We start from the raw sequence: 18,826 nt of genomic DNA, 5'->3' as shown, positions 1-18,826 counted from the left end.
CCTCCTGCTCCATAAAGTTTGATCACCAAGCTCCTCTGCTTGATTTCTCCATTTGCAAAGTGCATTGTTTATGGAAAAAACAGGACTTGTCTGTCCCTGTCATCCAAAATACACAACAGCTTCAGAGCAAAACCTATGGCCCCTTCCCACCTCATGACATGCTGGGAAAATCCTGATTTAAGGTCCAAACCCTGGTCTTGGTGTTCAGGGATGCACCAGGAGGTACCACAGGAGCTCTGGACACAGATTTGCTCCTATGATTTTAGCAGCTGAAAATCCCACATGAGCAGCATCTGAATTTTCCAAATAATTCCTAGTGAAGGGAGAGGAACCAGGGGAAAGCACCCCCCTCCCCAGTGCGAAACTGGGATAGGGAAACACCTCTGGCAAAGAGGGAAGCAGGAGAATTTGGGGATGCTGGAGCTCACTGCTGTTTGTGCACAGAGCTCTGGGATTCATTTCTGGCCCAGGAGTGAGTGTTCACACAAACACTGACACTGAAGCCTCCAATTGTGTTTTCCCTGGACAAACCCAGCACATGACCCCCGAGCTCTCTGATCAAAGGCAGTGCTGGGAACAACCTCGTGTCTAAAACAAACATTTCGGGGCAAACCTCCTGTTTACAGACACAGAGAGGAGATTTTTCAGCAGTGAAACCACAGAAATCGTTTGTCTGATTTCACAGCAGCAAATTCATTCCTTAGCAATGAAAGAGTGAGTTGGGAGGGGAAATAAATAAATCAGAACTCTTAGAAAATTCAAACTACTGCAGGCAGGGAGTACTGGGGAAGAAAGTTATGGCCAGATCCAGATGTAGAAATTTGAGCTCTTCAGTCAGCTCTGCAGTAACTTTTCCCTTTCCCCTTTCCCCTTTCCCCTTTCCCCTTTTCCCTTTTCCCTTTTCCCTTCCCCTCCCTTCCCTTCCCCTCCCTTCCCTTCCCCTCCCTTCCCTTCCCATCCCATCACTGGACAGAAGGAGGGTAAATCCCACTGGACGAAGGAGATCACACTGTGTGCAGAATTTAGATTTTAATAAGAAAAGGCTCTGCAAAGAGGAAACTGGAAGGTGAAAGGCCAGGCACTGTGCTGGAGCAAAGGGGAACAATAAAGGTAATTAAGTGTTTTGGCAGCACTTGATTTAGATATAAGGAAGAATATTTTTTACAGTGAGGGTGAAGAGGCAGAGAAGCTGTGGCTGCTGGAAGTGCCCAAGGCTGGACAGGGCCAGGAGCAGCCTGGGGTAATGGAAGGTGGAATGTGGCAGGAGTGGGATGAGGTGACCTTTAAAGCTCCTTCCCACCCCAAAGCACTCTGAGGGTCCTGCTCCCACCTTGTCACCCTCTGATATCCCCTCTCGGCTCCAGGGCAGGGGAGGGCATCTCTCAGGGGTGGGGAAGCTGCAGCCCTGGCACATGGGGACAGCCCCCAGTTTGGGGTGACCCTGCTGTGCCTCCCCCTGCCCTGCCTGGTCCTGCTGCAGCCCTGGCACATGGGGACAGCCCCCAGTTTGGGGTGACCCTGCTGTGCCTCCCCCTGCCCTGCCCGGTCCTGCTGCAGCCCTGGCACATGGGGACAGCCCCCAGTTTGGGGTGACCCTGCTGTGCCTGCCCCTGCCCTGCCTGGTCCTGCTGCAGCCTGCCAGGACTCATCCTCCAGCCCAGCCTCCCACAGCCTCCAGCCCTGCACAGGAACCACTCACAGGATGGACAAGCCTCTGCAGGTCCCAGCTCAGCCTAAGCCCCTGAAAATCAGGAGAAAATTCCCCAGAGTGCTGTGCAAGGGCACCCTAATCCTGGGGAAACAGTGGGACCCCAGATTCCTGCACACCTTTGGGGAGGGGAAACAGGAAAAACATAAAAAAGACAGTAAAAAGTGCCATTGTGCTGTGGAGGGGCACAGCTTGCTGTGCTGTGTGACAGGGACATCCCAGGGTGCCTGGTGGCACCTGGCAGCCAGCAAGGGACAGGGAATGATGGGGAAGAAGGATCCCATCCTGCAGAGAAAATAATGCCTTGAAACTGTGAGGGGAGGGTGGTGTCAGGCATGGGAGCAGGAAAATGGTCACAGCCTCAAACCTCCCAGAGCTCAGGAAATATTTGGATGCTCTCAGGGACACGATGGCATTCTTGGGGTGTCCTGTGCAGCAGCAGGAGTTGGATTCCATGATCCTGCTGGGTCCCTTCCACCTCAGGATATTCCACAAAAACAGCTGGGTTTAGATATAACCCAGATTTTTCAACATCTGAAATCTTCATGGAAAGCCAAAAGATCATCCCTGAGCTGGCAAACACGGTAGAAACACTAAAAGCCAATTAAAAGCTGCAGCCTTCATGGGACAGGGTCTCTGTGTCCCACCACCGTCCCAGTGCTCCCAGTGCTGCCCTTTGCAGCGTGTGAGTGAAGGGTGTGAGAGCATCTCCATGGCAACCCAAAAATCCTGGGGGTTTATTCCTCGGCTGTAAGGATGTGCTGGAGCTGAGTTTTGGCAGGAAGGAGCACGACCAGCAGTGAATCCCTCTGGGATGCAGCAGGGATGGTGGCAGCGTGATTTGAAGTGATTTGAAACAGTCTGAAGTGATTTGAAGCGGTTTGAGGCGCTTCAAAGCGGTTTCGAGTGGTTTGAGGTGATTTGATGCGGTTTGAAGCGGTCTGAAGCGGTTTGAAGCAAGTCTCAGCAGTCTGAGGCGATCTGAGGCAGTTTGAAGCGGTTTGGAGTGATTTTAAGTGCTCTGAACCCATGTTTGAACCCATTCGAAGCGTTTTGAAGTTATTTTAATAGTTTTGAAGCATTTTGAACCCATTTGAAGCAGTTTGAAGCGGGTTTAAGCAGTTTGAACCATTCTGAATAGTTTTGAAGTGTTTTGAAGCAGTTTGAACCCATTTGGAGCAGTCTGAAGCGGTTTTAGGTGTTTTGAAGCGGTTTTAAGAAGTTTGAAGTGTTTTGAAATGATTTTAATAGTTTTGAAGCATTTTGAACCCATTTGAAGCAGTTTGAAGCGGGTTTAAGCAGTTTGAACCATTCTGAATCGTTTTGAAGTGTTTTGAAGCAGTTTGAACCCATTTGGAGCAGTCTGAAGCGGTCTTAGGTGTTTTGAAGCGGTTTTAAGAAGTTTGAAGTGTTTTGAAATGATTTTAATAGTTTTGAAGCATTTTGAACCCATTTGAAGCAGTTTGAAGCGGGTTTAAGCAGTTTGAACCATTCTGAATCGTTTTGAAGTGTTTTGAAGCAGTTTGAACCCATTTGGAGCAGTCTGAAGCGGTCTTAGGTGTTTTGAAGCGGTTTTAAGAAGTTTGAAGTGTTTTGAAATGATTTTAATAGTTTTGAAGCATTTTGAACCCATTTGAAGCAGTTTGAAGCGGGTTTAAGAAGTTTGAACCATTCTGAATCGTTTTGAAGTGTTTTGAAGCAGTTTGAACCCATTTGGAGCAGTCTGAAGCAGTTTTAGGTGGATTGAAGTGTTTTGAAGCGGTTTTAAGCGGTTTTAAGCGTTTTGAAGCGGTTTTAAGAAGTTTGAAGCGTTTTGAAGCGTTTTGAACCCATTCGAAGCAGTTTGAAGCAGGTTTAAACAGTTTGAACCATTCTGAAGCGTTTTGAAGCGGTTTGAACCCATTTGGAGCAGTCTGAAGCGGTTTTAGGCAGTTTGAAGCGTTTTGAAGCGGTTTTAAGAAGTTTGAAGCGTTTTGAAGCGATTTTAACCCATTTGAAGCAGTTTTAAGAGGTTTGAAGCTGTTTGAAGCGATTCGAACCCGTTTGAAGCAGTTTTAAGAGGTTTGAAGCTGTTTGAAGCGATTCGAACCCATTTGAAGCGGTCTCGAGCAGTTTGAAGCGTTTCGAAGCGGTTTGAACTCGTGAACTCCCGAACCTTCCCGCGCTCACCGCGCCCCCTGCCGGCGCCTCAGCGGCGGCCATGGAGGCGGGGGGGAGGCCCCAGGCCGCGGGACTACATCTCCCATGAGGCGCTGCGGCGGCGCCGCGCGCGCGCAGTGCTGCTCCCCCCTCGCCGCCCCCCCGTGCGCGCCGGAGGCCGGGGCGGCCGCCCCGGCCCATCATGTAGGTGCAGCCGCGCCGGCCCCGCGCCAGCCGCGCAGGGACCCCCCCCGGCCCGGCCCGGCCCGGCCCGGCCTGGCCCGGCTCGGCCCGGCCCGGCGCCGCCTCCTCAGTCAGGCGGGAGCGCGCGCGCGCGCGGCGTTCCGGGGGGGGCAGAGCGCGCGCCTCGCATCTTTTGTGCTGTTGGGCAACTCCTCGCCCCTCGGCGGAGCCGCGCGCGCGGGGGGGGGAGAGAGCGGCTCTCTGTGCGCGCGCCCTGCCGCGCGCGCCACCCTCCCCCCCCCCCCCCCCCCCCCAGGCTGGGGGACAATGTCTCAGCCCCGAGGTGAGAGGGGCGTGCACGCGCGGGCGCGGGCGTGCGGCCGCGGGTGGGTGCGTGCGCGCGCGCGCGTGTGCAAACCGCGCGTGCAACGGCCGCGCGCGTGCAACCGGGCGTGCGGCCGCGCGTGCACGGCGGCGGGTGTGCATGAGCGTGCACGGGTGCATGTGCATGGGCGTGCACGGGTGGGGGTGCATGAGCGTGCACGCGCGGGGGGGGGGGGGGCGTGCATGTGCACGCGCGTTGCACGGGTGCGGGTGCATGAGCGGATGCGTGTGCATGCACGGGTGGGGGGTGCGCGTGCACGCGCCGGTGCGGGTGCACGCCCGCTTTGCCCGGGGGGGGTCGCAGCTCCCGGTGCAATTCTCGGTGCAGCTCCCAGTGCAATTTACGGTGCAATTCCGGGTGCAGCTCCTCGTGCAATTCCCGGTGCTGCTCCCGGTGCTGCTCCCGGTGCAATTCCCGGTACAATTCCCGGTGCAGCTCCCGGTGCAATTCCCGGTGCAGCTCCCGGTGCAATTCCCGGTACAATTCCCGGTGCAGCTCCCGGTGCAGCTCCCGGTGCAATTCCCGGTGCAGCTCCCGGTGCAGCTCCCGGTGCAATTCCCGGTACAATTCCCGGTGCTGCTCCCGGTGCAGCTCCCGGTGCAATTCCCGGTGCAGCTCCCGGTGCAATTCCCGGTGCAGCTCCCGGTTCAATTCCCGGTGCATTCCCGGTGCAATTCCCGATGCGAGCCCCTCGCCTGCCTTTGGCACGGCCGGGAACGAGGGGGGGTGTTGGAGGAGCAGCTGCAGCCGGGGCTCGGCGCGGGGTTAAAGCAAACTTTTAAACAAGTCCGCGAGGGAGATGAAAGGTGAAACTGGAGTGGAGTTACCAGGAATTAAATATATACCTATGTTTCCATGGGAAAGTATTGTTCTGGTGCCAGCGCTGAGATCATTTTCCAGCCATTTCTCTCCCCACCTTTCCCACCCCCCCCTTTAATATTTGGTAACTTTTGGTCAGTGGGGTTTGTCACAGCAGCGCGCTCCGAGCGTGCAAAAAGGCTGGAATGGAGCGTCTGGGAAGTGCAGGGAGGCAGGAGCTGGGGATTTGGGAGCTGCAGAAAGGCAGGAATGGAGCATTTTGGAACTGCAGGAACGGGAGCTGCAGAAGGGCACAAGTTGAGACTGTAGGAGTTGCAAAAGGGCAGGAATGATGCATTTTGGAGCTGCAGGAATTGGGAACTTTGGAGTTGCAGAAGGGCAGGAATTGTGCATTTTGGAGCTGCAGGAATTGAAAACTTCAGAGTTTCAAAAGGGCAACAATTATGCATTTTGGAGCTGCAGGAATTGAGATCTTTGGAGTTGCAGAAGGGCAGGAATTGGGCATTTTGGAGCTGCAGGAATTGAGATCTTTGGAGTTGCAAAAGATCAGGAATTGGGCATTTTGGAGCTGCAGGAACTGAGCATTTTGGAGCTGCAGAATGGCAAGAATAGAGCCTTTAAGTGCTGCAGGACTGGAGCATTTAGGAGCTGCAGAAGGGCAGAAGTTAAGAATTTAGTTGCAGAAGGGCGAAAACTGAGCATTTAGGAGCTGCAAAAGGAGAGGAATTACACATTTTGGAGCTGCAGAAGTTATGAATTTAGGAGTTGCAAAAAGGCAGGAATTGAGCATTTTGGAGCTGCAGAAGTTGAGAATTTAAGAGCTGCAAAAGGACAGAAATTGTGCATTTTGGAACTGCAGGAATTATGCATTTTGGAGCTGCAGAAGTTAAGAATTTAGGAGTTGCAAAAGGGCAGGAATTGAGCATTTTGGAGCTGCAGGAATCGAGCATTTGGGGTTGCAAAAGGACAGGAATTGGGCATTTTGGAGCTGCAGAAGTTGAGAATTTAAGAGCTGCAAAAGGACAGGAGTTATGCATTTTGGAGCTGCAGGAATTATGCGTTTTGGAGCTGCAGAAGTTGAGACTTTAGGAGTTGCAGAAGGGCAAACCCTGAGCATTGAGGAGCTGCAAAAGGGCAGGAGCTGAGCCCTGAGGAGCAGCGGGAGGGGCTTTGGGAAGGGGACAGCAGTGATTTATTTCTGCCAGCGCTCGCTCTTTGCTTTTTAACTCGCTGCTGATTCCGGAGTGGCTCTGCCTTGTGCCCTTGCAAGGGCACGGGGGGCAGGGTGGGAGGAGGTGGAGAATTTAATATTGCAAAAATGCTGCGGGAATGCAACAGCCCCTGCAAGAGCAGGCGGGGAGGGAGCTTTAGGGAGGAGTTGCTGTGGCCATTCATTGTGAAAATAGATGCCCATATGTCAGCGAGCGGCCACACAGATGCAGCTTTTGGAGCTTTTGGAAGTGCTCGGGTTGGATGTTGCAGCTTGGCTCTGCCTGCATCCTGCAGCCCTCACACATATTTGGGATTTGGGGGGTGCAGGCAGCGCGTGGTGTGGCGGGGGCAGGTCCCAGGCTGGGCTTGGAGTTGCCTCGTGTTGTGGTTATTTATTTATTTATTCAAACTAAGCCGTCTGTGAAGCCTTCCACAATTAATCCGTGCAAGGGAGAGGACGTTGGGAAGGAGGTGCCTGCACAGCTCTTGCCACACAGTTTTCCTTTGTGAAAGAAAAATGTAAAGTTGTTGTATAATTTATTCCTAATTTGGGTTTGCTGCAGTCATCTTTTCCAGCCGAGCAGGGAGCTGTAAAAGTTTCCGATGCAAAGAGCCAAGGAAGTTTGATAATGCAGGATTGCACCCAGTGATACCCAGAGCACTCTGCCCCTGGCAGGAGACCCTTGGGGGGGCAGGGGGGTCCCCAAAAAGCCTGGGGGTGGCAAAGGCTGAGCGTGCAGAGGCGGTGACAGGCAGGGAGCTGTGCTGGTGGCCCTGCAGGGGTGTGCTGAGTGTCCCCCACACTCCCCAGCACGGCCTTCTGCGTCCTCCCCAGTACCAGGAAAAAGGGAAGATGGAAGTAGCCAACCCACAAAACATGATCTCAATGAATGGCATCATTCTTGAGTGCCTTTCCGTCCTCCTCGCTCTCTGCAGCACCAGTGCCTGCATTCCTTGCACAGATAACTTTTCCAAGTTCAGCTGTTGGGGCTGAGCTCTTGCTCAGGAAGGGGTTTCAGCTCTGGGGTTTGCACCAGAGGTTCTTTGGGATAATCTGCATTTCGGGATCAGCTTTCATGTGTTGCACAGGAGGTTCCTCAGCAGCTCTGGAAAATACAGCCCAGAGCCCCAGCCAGCTGCTGAGCCCTCTGCCTGCTTTGAATCCTTTCCAGAGTTGTTGGGAGAATTTGCCAGAGATTAATTTTTTTTTGATGCAGCGTGTCGGGGGAACATGTGAGCAGCAGAGTTGTTTTTATCCCCTGCAAGGAATCCCACCTGCTTCAGGGGGACCCTACCTGTGCTGTGCAAAAAATGAGGAGGGGGATCTGCTTCCTGCACAATATGTGAAGGTTAAAACTCTCACTGGAATTGAGAAACATCACTTTTCTTCTGGCCGTTTCTGTTGCAGCAATGAGCAGATGCCTCCAGCGTTGTGCTCGTGGTTCTGAGCCACGTTACCCCTGATGGGCTCCCCAAAACTCCATCCAAACACAAAATACACCTGAGCCCCTGCATCTCACCCTGTGCTTTTCCTACCCTCATTCCCTCCTTTCAGCTGCAGATTGGTATTTTGCTGTTGGATGTAACAGGCCATAGTAGATCAGCTTTTCTTGAGCACAGCAGGTTCCTGCAGCCTGTTCTTCACCTTCAGAGATGAGGCTGCTGTGGCCAGGAGGGCCTTGATGGGAGCTCAGAAGTTGAATTGTTGCCCAAATCCAGCCCATTTGGCTGTCATGACTAATAGGATATTATTTTGGAAGAGGAGGGGGGGAAGAAAAAGCGGAAGTCCATATTCACATCAAGCCAAGTGCAGTTTGAGGCTGTAAATCCAGACTCTGGTGACAGCGGATATATTCAAGTCTCCCAGATTCCTTGCAACATTATTCCCTGGCAAAGCCCACATGGGAGAAAACACCTGCAAATATGCAAATTTCTCCATTGAAATAAGAAGAGGGAAGGGGGAGCAGTACCCGTGAGAGCACTGATTCATAAACACATTGAGATGATATTTAAACTGAGTATTGCTGCCTGTTGATCTCAAACAGACTCTGTTGTTTCAAATACAATTTCCAGTGCTCCACCTGCAAAGGGAAGCTGAGATTATGGGCAGCACATCCCACGTGATTCTGGCTGAGCATGCACCCTATGGACTTTGACCAAAGGCCCTGCACCTACTCCAAATACCACAATTTTATGGGAAAACACTCTTGTTTTCCCCAGCCAGGAGTCTCAGTGGAGCAGCTGTAAAGCTGAAATGTTCGTTGTTGGTGGTTTTTTTTTTTTTTCAGCCCTAGGTAGGTGGCAGGTTGTTGCTGGTGTAAGATTAACCTGCAGGCAGCTCCTGTGGGTTGTGCAATGTGCATTTTGCCTCATCAGCACCACCTCAGCTTCTCCCCACTCACACTCCCATGACACAGGCACTTGGCAAGGGCAAAGCCATGGCACGGTCAGCCAGGTGCAAGCCTAGCAAAGCCTGGACTAGCAGCACATTTCAGCTCCAGTTGCTGATTTATGTTTAATTAAATTTTTTTTTAAGGGTGCCCTGTTGAATTAGTTTAGGTGCAGTGCTGGAAATGCCTGCTTTGGGTTAAGAGGGGGTAAATGTTCATAAAGAGATATAAAAACCTCATGCAATGCCATGCTGGAGGAATTACCCAGCTGGGGAAGGGGAAAATGAAAATGTTTGGCTGGAGATGAACCAAAGCACTGCTGTGCCCAGGTGGAGCTGAGACACCTGAGTGAGCCCCTGCACTGTCCCCATCTCCCAACATGTCCCAGCACCACTGCTGCTGCCCAGGCTCTTGGTAGGGACAGGACACAAACCTTTCTGCAATTCTAGAAGCAATTCTAGCAATAGAAGTGCTAGGTTGCAGGAAGGAGGGAGCAGGGAGCTGAGTGTTCCTGCCAGGCTCTCAGTGCCACCCCCAGCCTGGCTCCTTTTTGTTGTTTCAGTCACCAAAACCTCGGAGCTTCCTCGGGGGTGAATTCCCTCCCCTGACACATCCACAAGCTGCTGAGGTGAAGCAAATGATGCTCCATGAAAACCACAGGAGTAATTTGGGGGGATGAGACTCTTCATAAGGAACCATGGAACGTGGTTGCAGCAGTTTTTGCAGATTTTCTGTCCCGTAGTTGAAAATACACAAGATGATAAAAAGTTGCCTTTTCCCCCCAAACTGTGCCTGTGTTTGTTGTCACTTGGGTTTTTTCTCTTTCTGAGAAGAGCTGTGACAGCACCTCTAGAAGCCTCACTGAAAAGGATTGAAAACCAACACACCTGAAAAAAGCTCTGATCCCTTTTTTAAACTGGGAAAAGAAGAATAGTGTGGGAGTTTTGTTAGCACAGGAGTGGTGATGCTTTTCCAGCCCTCTGCAAACGCACTTGGAGGCCCAGAGCTTCTTAGCCTGGTCATTGTGATGATTCCCAGCCCTGCCCCAAGGGATTCACCCCATGAACTTGCATTCCTGGTGCTGCTCCAGCTCCAGAGGCAAAGCTCTGGGAGTGGGAGCACAGGGCAGGTCACAGCTGTGATAGCAGCAGGTGGCACAACCAATTCTGAGTAAGAATGACTCACCAGGAGTCCCTTCCTGCTGTCACTCACGTTTTGGGGGACCATTTTGGGGTGCATTTACAAGTTGGCAGCGTGGCCACCAGCAGCATCATTAGATGGAATGTTGAGTCAGCCTCTAGTGGCCAGAGAAATTGCAGGAGTGTTCATTTTGTTTGAGACGTGGACAGAGCTATAATTAAAAAAAATAAAAATCTCTTTCATTACCTGTGGAGTTCCTTAGCTCCCTTCCTTAGGGCCTGTCTGGGAATAGTTTAAGGGATTAGCTTTATCAGCTTGGGCAGTGTTAGCAGGGAAGCAGATCCAGGAGCTGGAGCTGTGCCACCTCAGATTTCTGCTCTGTGGTGGCCAAGTGGTGAAGGCCACTTGCTGCAGTTTCCAGATCTGTTCATTGCACAAAAGGTTGGGCATTTGTTTTTATTTTTTTTTTGCTTTTGTATTCCACATCCACAATGTTCTGCACTTGACAAGTGTGAATGGAAAGCTGACTCTGCTCAGTGGCCTTGGCTCAGTGAAGAGCAGTTTGGAGGGGGGATGTCTGAGGCTGCTGCTTGTAAGGCTTTCTCTTGCCTCAAAGCCAGAATTGAACCCATCCTTCAAATCTCCCCATCCTGTTAAACTGGGGATTCCAGCCACAGAGGGTTCATCCCACCAGGGGGGTCTCTGGGGTGCTGAAGCATTTCTGAGTCCTCTTCCCTTTGGACATGGTGCAGAAAGCTGCTGAGCATCCTCTGTGGGAGCTCCAGGAAGCCGCTCGTGCATCCTGGTGCTGCCAAAGCTGTGGCAAATCCCTCTGGATCTGCATCCCATCCTCAGGCAGGAGCCTGGATTTGCAGGGACAGGGTCAGGGATGGCACCAGGGAAGGGTCAGTTGCCCCAGTTGCTGTTGGAGCAGTGACTGTGGTTTGTTGGGCTGCAAAATCCGAGTCCTGTGGAGCCCAGTGCAAACAACCTCTGCAGCTGGGGTAGGGTTTCAGATTTGTAAGAGAAAAAGCTTCTTTTTTTTTCCCCTACTCGAGCAGGAAAACTTCACAGGGCTGAGCTGATCCAGTTTCTTACTGGTGCTGTTTTGTTAGCCTACTTAGCCTGCAATTTTGTAATCAAGGCTGGGTTTTCTTAGCCTGCACCCAGGCAGATCAAAAATCGTGAGAAGAACTGAAGCCACTTCTGCTGCATTCAGATGAAAACATTGGGTGGGGGGGGGGAAGAAAGAAAAAACCCATCAGAAGTTGCAGATGAGATGCCAAAGATAAGGCAGCAATAGAAAATCAGTGCAGGAGTCAACACTTGAGTGTGTCTGCAAGAAGAGGCCTTTAATGAAGGCTGAATCAGCACGGACTTGGGAGCTGCTTTTGAAGGAGAATCTTTTTCTAAACAAAAATAACGTAATTGCACTCAATGAAAAATGCTTATCAGTGCCAAATGGCCTCAGAGCATCGTGTGGGTGCTCTGTGCCAGTTGCAGGCATCGTGTCTTTGTGCCTGGGCTCATCCTGCAGTGGGGCTGATCCCCGACTTCCTCGCTGGGGGAGGTTTTCAGCAGGGCTTATTTCACACTCAAGCAACAAGTTATAAAAATTACAGCCTCACTCCGTGGTACCATTCCTCTTATGAATGTTTATTGCTTCTCCAGTAGTTCAAGGTCAGATATAGAAAATGACTCAAAAGTTCTTTTGTTGTTCTGACAGCTCTAAAGTGATGGAAGGCCCAATCCAGCAAAGACAAACTTTCCCAGAGAACTGGCACCAAAAGGGAAGGGAGAAAGAATATCTTAAAGGCAAACCCAGCATTGGTTACTGAAGTTTTAAAGTGGGTTTGGATTAGATATTAAGAAAAATTTATTTGCTGTGAGGGTGAGGCTGTGGCTGCCCCTGGATCCCTGGCAGTGTCCAAGGCCAGGTTGGGAGGGCTGGGAGCAGCTGGGACAGTGGAAGGTGTCTCTGCCTGTGGAATGAGAGGAGCTTTGAGGTCTCTTCCAACCCAAAGCATCCATGACTGGGTGATTCTTTCCCTGGATTTGCTCTGTTCTGTCAGCTCTCAGCATCTCCCCTGTGCAGCAGAGCCTGCAGGTAGGAGGGGGAGCAATCCCTGCCCCAGTCCCTGCCAGGGCAGGGCACAGGAGCTCAGAAGGACTTTTGGCAGCAGCTGTGCCTGCAGGGTCTGTGCAGCAGCAGGCACAGCCCTGGGCACGGCTCCGTGCAGGGCACCTCTCCAGCCCTGGCAGCTGCCCCAGGTTAGAGCCACACTTCCCAGCTTGGATTTCAGCTCAGCCCCTTTTCCTGGGGCTGCTTTAATTGCCTGCAATTAGGGTCTCCAGTGCTGCAAAAGTAAGAAGAAATAAAAACCCAGTCTGGCTCTGTAAGGGCTGGGATTGATTTCTGCTCCCAACCAGCTGATGCTGTGACCTTTTGGAAAGGAGCTTCAGCCTGTGACTGTGGGTTTGTGCCTGTGACTGCCTGCCCAGGGGTAGAGCACAAATTTGGGGTGTTTATTGTAGTTTTATCCAAGGAGGGGAGCACCTGTAGGAGCTGAGAATAGCCAAAGGAAGAGACAGAGACTTTACATGCTGTCATTAAAATAACCAAAACCCCTTTGGGCTAAGCTACATCTTAAGTAGATTTGTTTAAGCACTTGACAAAAATGCCTGGAGCAGAAGTGCAGGGCACAGCACAGGCTGTGGGGGTGCAGGGGTCACCCCAAGCCCTGCAGGAGGAGCTCAGGGTCTGGCCAGCTGTGTGCCAGAGGTGCAGACACAGGTCTGACCGTGGTTTCCTAAATCTGAGCACCAGTGGGGATGTGGAGATGCAGGTAAATCCTGCAGCCTGTCCCCTCTTGCAGGTTTGCTTCCCTGAAGAGAAAGATGCTGCTGGTTAATGCAGAAGTTCCCTCCCAAGCAGACCTTGGTACTTAACTGTGTTAATTAAATGCTTTCAAAAACCACAAGATTGACCTTCACTGCTTGCCCACAGATTTTTCTCTCATTTAACAAGCACAGGGTTGTCAGAGTAGCCTATTAAAGGAGAAGAAAGGCAATGCTCTAATGCTGTTGGGTTTTGACCTGTTCCGAAGTGTTTTTCTGCTTTTTAACTCCTAAGAGATGGAAACCACAATCCCCTAACAACCTACCAGGAGAAATCAGGCTGAGACAAGGAGTTCTTGGCTGAAATAAGGCATAAGATCTGATAAAATAGTGAACATCCTTAAAATTTAAGTGTTTTAGGTATCTATGCAATATGCCAAGACAACCATCACATCTACAGGTCCTTGTGCAGCCAGAGAGCTCTGCTCTGTGACATGGAATTGTCCTTTGGGAGAGACCTTATATAAAAAAATAAAGGCAAATAACACAGACTCTGTCTTCCTTACCTTTCCTAAGGACACCAGCAGTTTGCTCACTGCTAATAAAACTTTGGAACATCTCTACAGAAAACTTGGGATCCCTGCCAAGCAATCAGTTTTATAAATTAACCAGAAGAGCAGATTGTGCATTGCATGGAAGGACATCCCACATCCCAAAGCCCCTGACAGCAGCACTGGAGCTGGAGGGAGAGCCCAAAATAGCCCCTGGCAGCTGGGCAGGGTGACACAGGTGCTGCATTCAGAGGTGGGGAGAAACAAGTGGCTTTCTGGGGACAAGGAATGAAAAAATTCTTCACTCAACGAGCGATTGGGCACTGGAATCGTGTGCCTGTCCTTGGGCATGTTCAGAAGAAGCCTGGACATGGAACTCAGTGCATGGTTTAATTGTGGGGAGGTGTTAGGTCATGGGTCGATGGTCTCAAAGGTCTTTTCCAACCTGGTTTATTCTGGGGTTCTGTGGAGTGAGACCAGGCTGAATTCAGAGAGAGGGACCCTGTGGTGGGGCAGGGCCCTGTGGGTGACAACAAGGGGATGTGCCCTGGCAGTGTCCCCTTGCTCAGAGCCACCTGAGCTGGGCAGCACCTCAGGCTTCCTCCCAGCACGACTTCAGCCCCAGTCATGTCATCAGGCAGCTTCCTTTAGAGCCAGGAATGCCTTTTTTTTTTTTTTTTTTTTTCCTTTTTTTTTCCTTCCCCTCAAAAACATTTGGTACTTCCCCCGCAAGGAATCAGGAGCTTTCTGTCTGATAAGGGGCTGGAACAGCTTCCTGCAGTAGGAGAGAATTCCTCCTCTGGCTCTTCCTGCACTGAGCCAGAACAATGCCAGCGCTCCCAGCATCACTTTACCTTGGATAATCTCATTTAGGGTCCATCTCCTGCCAGGGGGGGGCTGCTCTTCCAGCAGTTTGCTTTAAAAAGGTTTTTTAAAAAGGCTGAAAGGCAGGAACAATCCTGAGGTTCACTCAGGGCTGATGCAGAGCAGAGCATTTTGTTCTTTTCCCTTCAAGGAGAGGCTAAATAGGATTTTTTTCATGTCTTCATCCTGAAAGTGCTCATGCACGTGGTGACCTCAGAGCATCCCAGTTCTTTTGCAGGACTCAGTGGGACTGAATGTGCTTGGTTGGGCTTGAGCACACACAGAGGAGAGTTTACAGGGTTGGGATGTATTTTGTCCTGGTTGCTAAGTGGGATGGACATTGTGGATCTGTGTTGGTGATTTATGTCATCCTGCTTCTCTTGGTTACTTTTTCCTCCCGTTTCTGCTTTCCTTTTTTCCCAATTCTGCTTATCTGCTTGTGCACATGGAAGCAGTGTCCTTTTTGGGAGTGTGTGTAGAAGTGAAACTACAGCCTCAAACCTCACATGGGGAGTTCTGTGGAGGCTTTGCCAGGAAGGCTCAGAAAGGGAGGTTTGTATTTTCAGCTTCTGCTTCAGAAGGCTGGGTGGAGAGATGTGACCTGATGGGCTTTGATCCACATGGACATATGTAGAGAGAAAAAACACCTGCCCACTTGTGTCACTTTATTGGGAGGACAGGATTTGCTGTCACAAGTCTGTCACAGTGCTGTGCTGTCACGGATTTCTTCAGTGTGTTTTCCAAATTGAGATAAAATTGCATGATAAAACCCAGGGAAAGGCTTTTGTTCTTTCTGTATTCCTTGTGTTCTTTATATGCCAGACAAGCAAGTGTGTGCTCTTCATCCTGGAGGTGCTGGTGCCAGGGCTCAGGGGGGATGCAGGTTTGGTTTTCCTGCAGTTCCCCTGGAATGGTGTTCCTGGCTGGTTTTAAATTGGGACCTCCAGGTTTGCTGGAGGCATGGCCAGCAGAGGGAGCAGGAGTTGGTTCCTCCCTCTGCACTGGTCAGATCTGTAAAATACCATCTTTAATAACTGAGATATGAAAATAAGCAAATAAATCATGAGAATAGCAAGAGAGCTGTGTGGTGGTGTGGCACAAAGGAAGGATAATCAAAGCCTTGACCATGTTGAAATTGAATCACAATATTTGGCTGAACCTTTGCCAAAATTCCCTGTGACAGGATGCAAGGAAGCAGATCCTTCCCTTCCATGCCAGAGCTGCTGGTGTTGTGGTGTTCCTCTCGTGCAGGAGAACTCTGGCCAAAGTTACCACCTGATTTCTGACCTGCACATGAATTAACACAGCCCTCCTGGTCATCAGGGCCTTCTGCAGGAGGTGAAGATGCTCAGTAAGAAATGGCACATTCTTCTGTTTGCATGGGTGTTCCCATTTGGCTCTAAAAGTTATTGATGTTTAATAACTCAAAGCATGATTAAATCAATGGGCAGTTTGGGCACAAATGGCCCATTTTATCCCAAGGTATCTTTACTCATGAGCAGAAAATGATAACTCCCAAGTTTTCCATCAGCAGGAGATGCCTGCTAGCAGTGCAGCTGAAATGTCCAAATTCACAATATGCTGAACAAACCCAATCTGTGCTTGGTAAAACAAGATTCCTGTGGCTGCCTGGGGACAGAAATAAAAGTGTAGCTCACATTGCCCTGGCTGGATTTTATTCCAGCTGCTGTGGGGTGGTGGCATCAGGACAGGGGAGGTGCTCAGTGAGCAGAAGCATCTCTGGAGGGATTGGGGCTGCATTAGGTGTGGGAAGCAGGAGCTGAGGACAAATCCCTGTGCATGCTCTTGTGGGGACAGTGACACCCCAGAGGGGCTGTTGGCTGAGCCCCCAGGCCTGTCATTCCTGACCCAGTCACACCTTGTGCTGTCCAAGCCCTGCTTTTCCCAGGTTTAAATCTGCCTCCTTTTGGCTGGACAAGGCTCAGCTCCTGCCCAGGGGCTTTGGCAGCCTTGGGGGGTGGTGATGAGGAGCCAGCAGTGTCCCTGTGGGGTGTCAGGCTGTCCCTCTGGGGCTGTGGCAGCTGCTGCAGCTAAACCAGGAGCCTGGCACTGCCTCTGCAGCCCTGATCCTGCCCTGGCTGGCACTTAGGCCAGCCCTGATGGGAGTGTGAGCTCAGGCTGAGCACGTGTTTAATGTGAGCTCAGCAAGGACAGAGCCCCCAGCTGTGGCAATGTCACCTCCCTTCTCAGAGCCACCTGCCCTTCCCCAGGACAGCCTCAGGAATTGGGTGCTGGCACTGCCCTGCAGCCAGGCACTGGCAGGAGCTGGGCTGTGTTTTCAGGGCAGATCCAGCTCTGCTTTTGCTGCTGCAGAACCCCTTTGCAAGATCTGCTGGGAGAAAATCCCAGCTGCACCAAGCACGTTAAAAACCTGGAAAGCAATACTGGAACTGGAGAGACCTGGAGCAGAAATGTGTCTGTGGGGTGTCTGATCCAAGTGCATCTTGTCACTCTGAGAAAATTGAGGTTTGAGGCTCCACGTGGCAGTGGGGAAAGGAGTTGAACTTGACAATGTGGGTCCTTTCCAAGTCAGGATATTTATAATTCTATGGGGTGGGTCCTTCACTGTTGGGAGCAGTGGGTTTGGGAAGTACAGAAGTGTTGGTGGCTGGGGCTCGTGGATTTAAGGATCCTGCTCCCCTTCTGGCTGAGGCAGATGGAGCAGCTGCTTTTGTGTTAAATACAGGACACTTGCTGCTGCCTGCTCGGGATTTGTGTGGGAAGTTGGTTTGAGTTTCGTGGTCACTCACAGTGGTGGAAGGGGAAATAGAAAAAGCAAGTGGAGTACTGGGAGTGATGTATCACCTGCAGCACCCTCAGCTCACATCCTGCTCTGGGAGCTTCCCCCCTCATCCATGGGGGCATGGCAGGGTCCCCTGGGAGATGTTTTAGAGTGCTGAGGAGCAGAGCCAGGCACAGAGGCTTGGGTGAGCCACAGTGCAGGGATTTTGGGAAGCTCTTGGCCCTCTGTGCTGCTCTTGCACCGCTGGCAGGTGTGGGAGGTGTCTGTGCCCTGCCCACAGATCTCCTGTGCTCAGGCAGAGCCCATCCCATCCCATCCCATCCCATCCCATCCCATCCCATCCCATCCCATCCCATCCCATCCCATCCCATCCCATCCCATCCCATCCCATCCCCAGTTCCCTGAGGTGGGTGCTGCTCTGCAGGGTGATGGTGCCTGTCTGCACAGAGGTTTGGGAGGAGCTGTGCCCTTTCCCCCAGGCCATCAGAGCAGCTGGATGCACACGCCAGATGGGTTCAGCCAGAGTGTTGTAACAGGGTTTTTAATATTCCAGTCTCCCTGTGGCCTGTGCTGACAGCTGGAGCAGGCAGAGCTCTCCTATCTCCCATCAGCACCTAGGGGAGGATGGATTTGGGCTGGTTTGCCTTGCAGTGCTGTCTGAAGGGAAGCTGGCTGGTCCTGCTGCCTGGCAGGGCAGGCTGTCAGGGGAGGGCTCTGTCTGCCCCTGTCACATCTCTAGATGTCAGCCTGGTGCTGGCACCAGCTCAGCAGGGACAGGAACAGCTTTGGGTGGCCCCAGGCTGCTCCCTGGATAGATGGGATGTGGTGCTGTGTCTGGGCTGGGAAGGGACATTAACTGGGAAGGGACATTGTCTGGCAAAGCTGTTTGTTGTCACCTCCCCATTAGTGTCAGGAAGAGAGCATGTGGCTGCTCTTTGCTGATCTCTGAGTGTGGAAATAGGCACTGAGGGCCCCATTTCCTCTCATGTTGGTTTTCCTGCAGGCCAACAATGGAATGGGGTAGAGGAAAGCCACTGGGGCAGAGCCCAGCTGGGAAGTGAAATCCATGGTGCAGTAATGTCCCAGCCATTGTGGGAGCTCATAAAACATCTCAGTGACTTCCCCAGGACAAAAGGATCCTAAAATCCCCACCTGTAGGATCTTCTCCATCAGACAACCAACCAGCCTTCATCTCCAGACTGGCCCTGGGTGCTGGTGTCCCACAAAACCTGCTGGGTGGTTGCTCCAGCCTGTGATTATCCCAGTGCTGCCTGCAGGAGCTGGGCTCAGGTTGGTTTGGTGGGGGGTTCCAGGGGGTACAGAACTGCCCCAAATTGCCCCAAAGCTGTACCAGCTGCCTGTCCCCTCCCCAGGGTCCCTGCATCCCTCTGTCAGGAGATGTCTTAGCACAGGATCTCTCAAAGTGTCTCTTCCACTTTGCACTCAGAAGGTCTGGACTCCTGTAAGATTTGCAAGTGCACTGTCAGGGTGACAGACCCGAATGTCAGATAAACACGGAGAAATTGCATCCCCTGGTTTCAGTACAGACATGAGTAACCCAGCAGCCTGCAGCCCTTTCACAGGGGTGTTAAGAGGAAAATGGGCAGAGTAAGAGAGATTAGCCTGAATCAGGAAATTACCTTCAAAATTGAATTACTGAACTAGAGAGCTGACTGAAAGGCAGGCGAGGAGCTCCTGCTGTTTGCAGGTCTGGGGACATTTCTATCGGTGGCTGCACCGCAGGATCCGCAGATGGAGCTGGCTGGAGCCCGTGTCCCTGCTCTGCCCTAGCGCTTTCTCCTGCTGCTGCTCAGAGCTTCTCCTGCTGGAGGC

General features: G+C 51.7%; 1 protein-coding gene across 1 annotated transcript in view; it reads left to right on the top strand.

The window, feature by feature from the left end:
* Positions 1–4,030: 4,030 nt before the first annotated feature.
* The window catches only part of MAP2K6 (mitogen-activated protein kinase kinase 6), a 50,957-nt gene continuing 36,161 nt past the window's right edge, over positions 4,031–18,826 (top strand). The window contains exon 1 of the mRNA XM_056505998.1: positions 4,031–4,373. Within this exon, the coding sequence (XP_056361973.1) occupies positions 4,358–4,373 (16 nt within the window). The 5' untranslated portion in view covers positions 4,031–4,357. The remainder of the gene's footprint in view (positions 4,374–18,826) is intronic.

The sequence above is a fragment of the Oenanthe melanoleuca genome, chromosome 18, assembly GCF_029582105.1.
Source record: "Oenanthe melanoleuca isolate GR-GAL-2019-014 chromosome 18, OMel1.0, whole genome shotgun sequence".
NCBI classification, from domain to species: Eukaryota; Metazoa; Chordata; class Aves; order Passeriformes; family Muscicapidae; genus Oenanthe; species Oenanthe melanoleuca.
The sequence above is the reverse complement of the archived record's forward strand: the minus strand, read 5'-3'. Positions and strand labels throughout refer to the sequence as shown.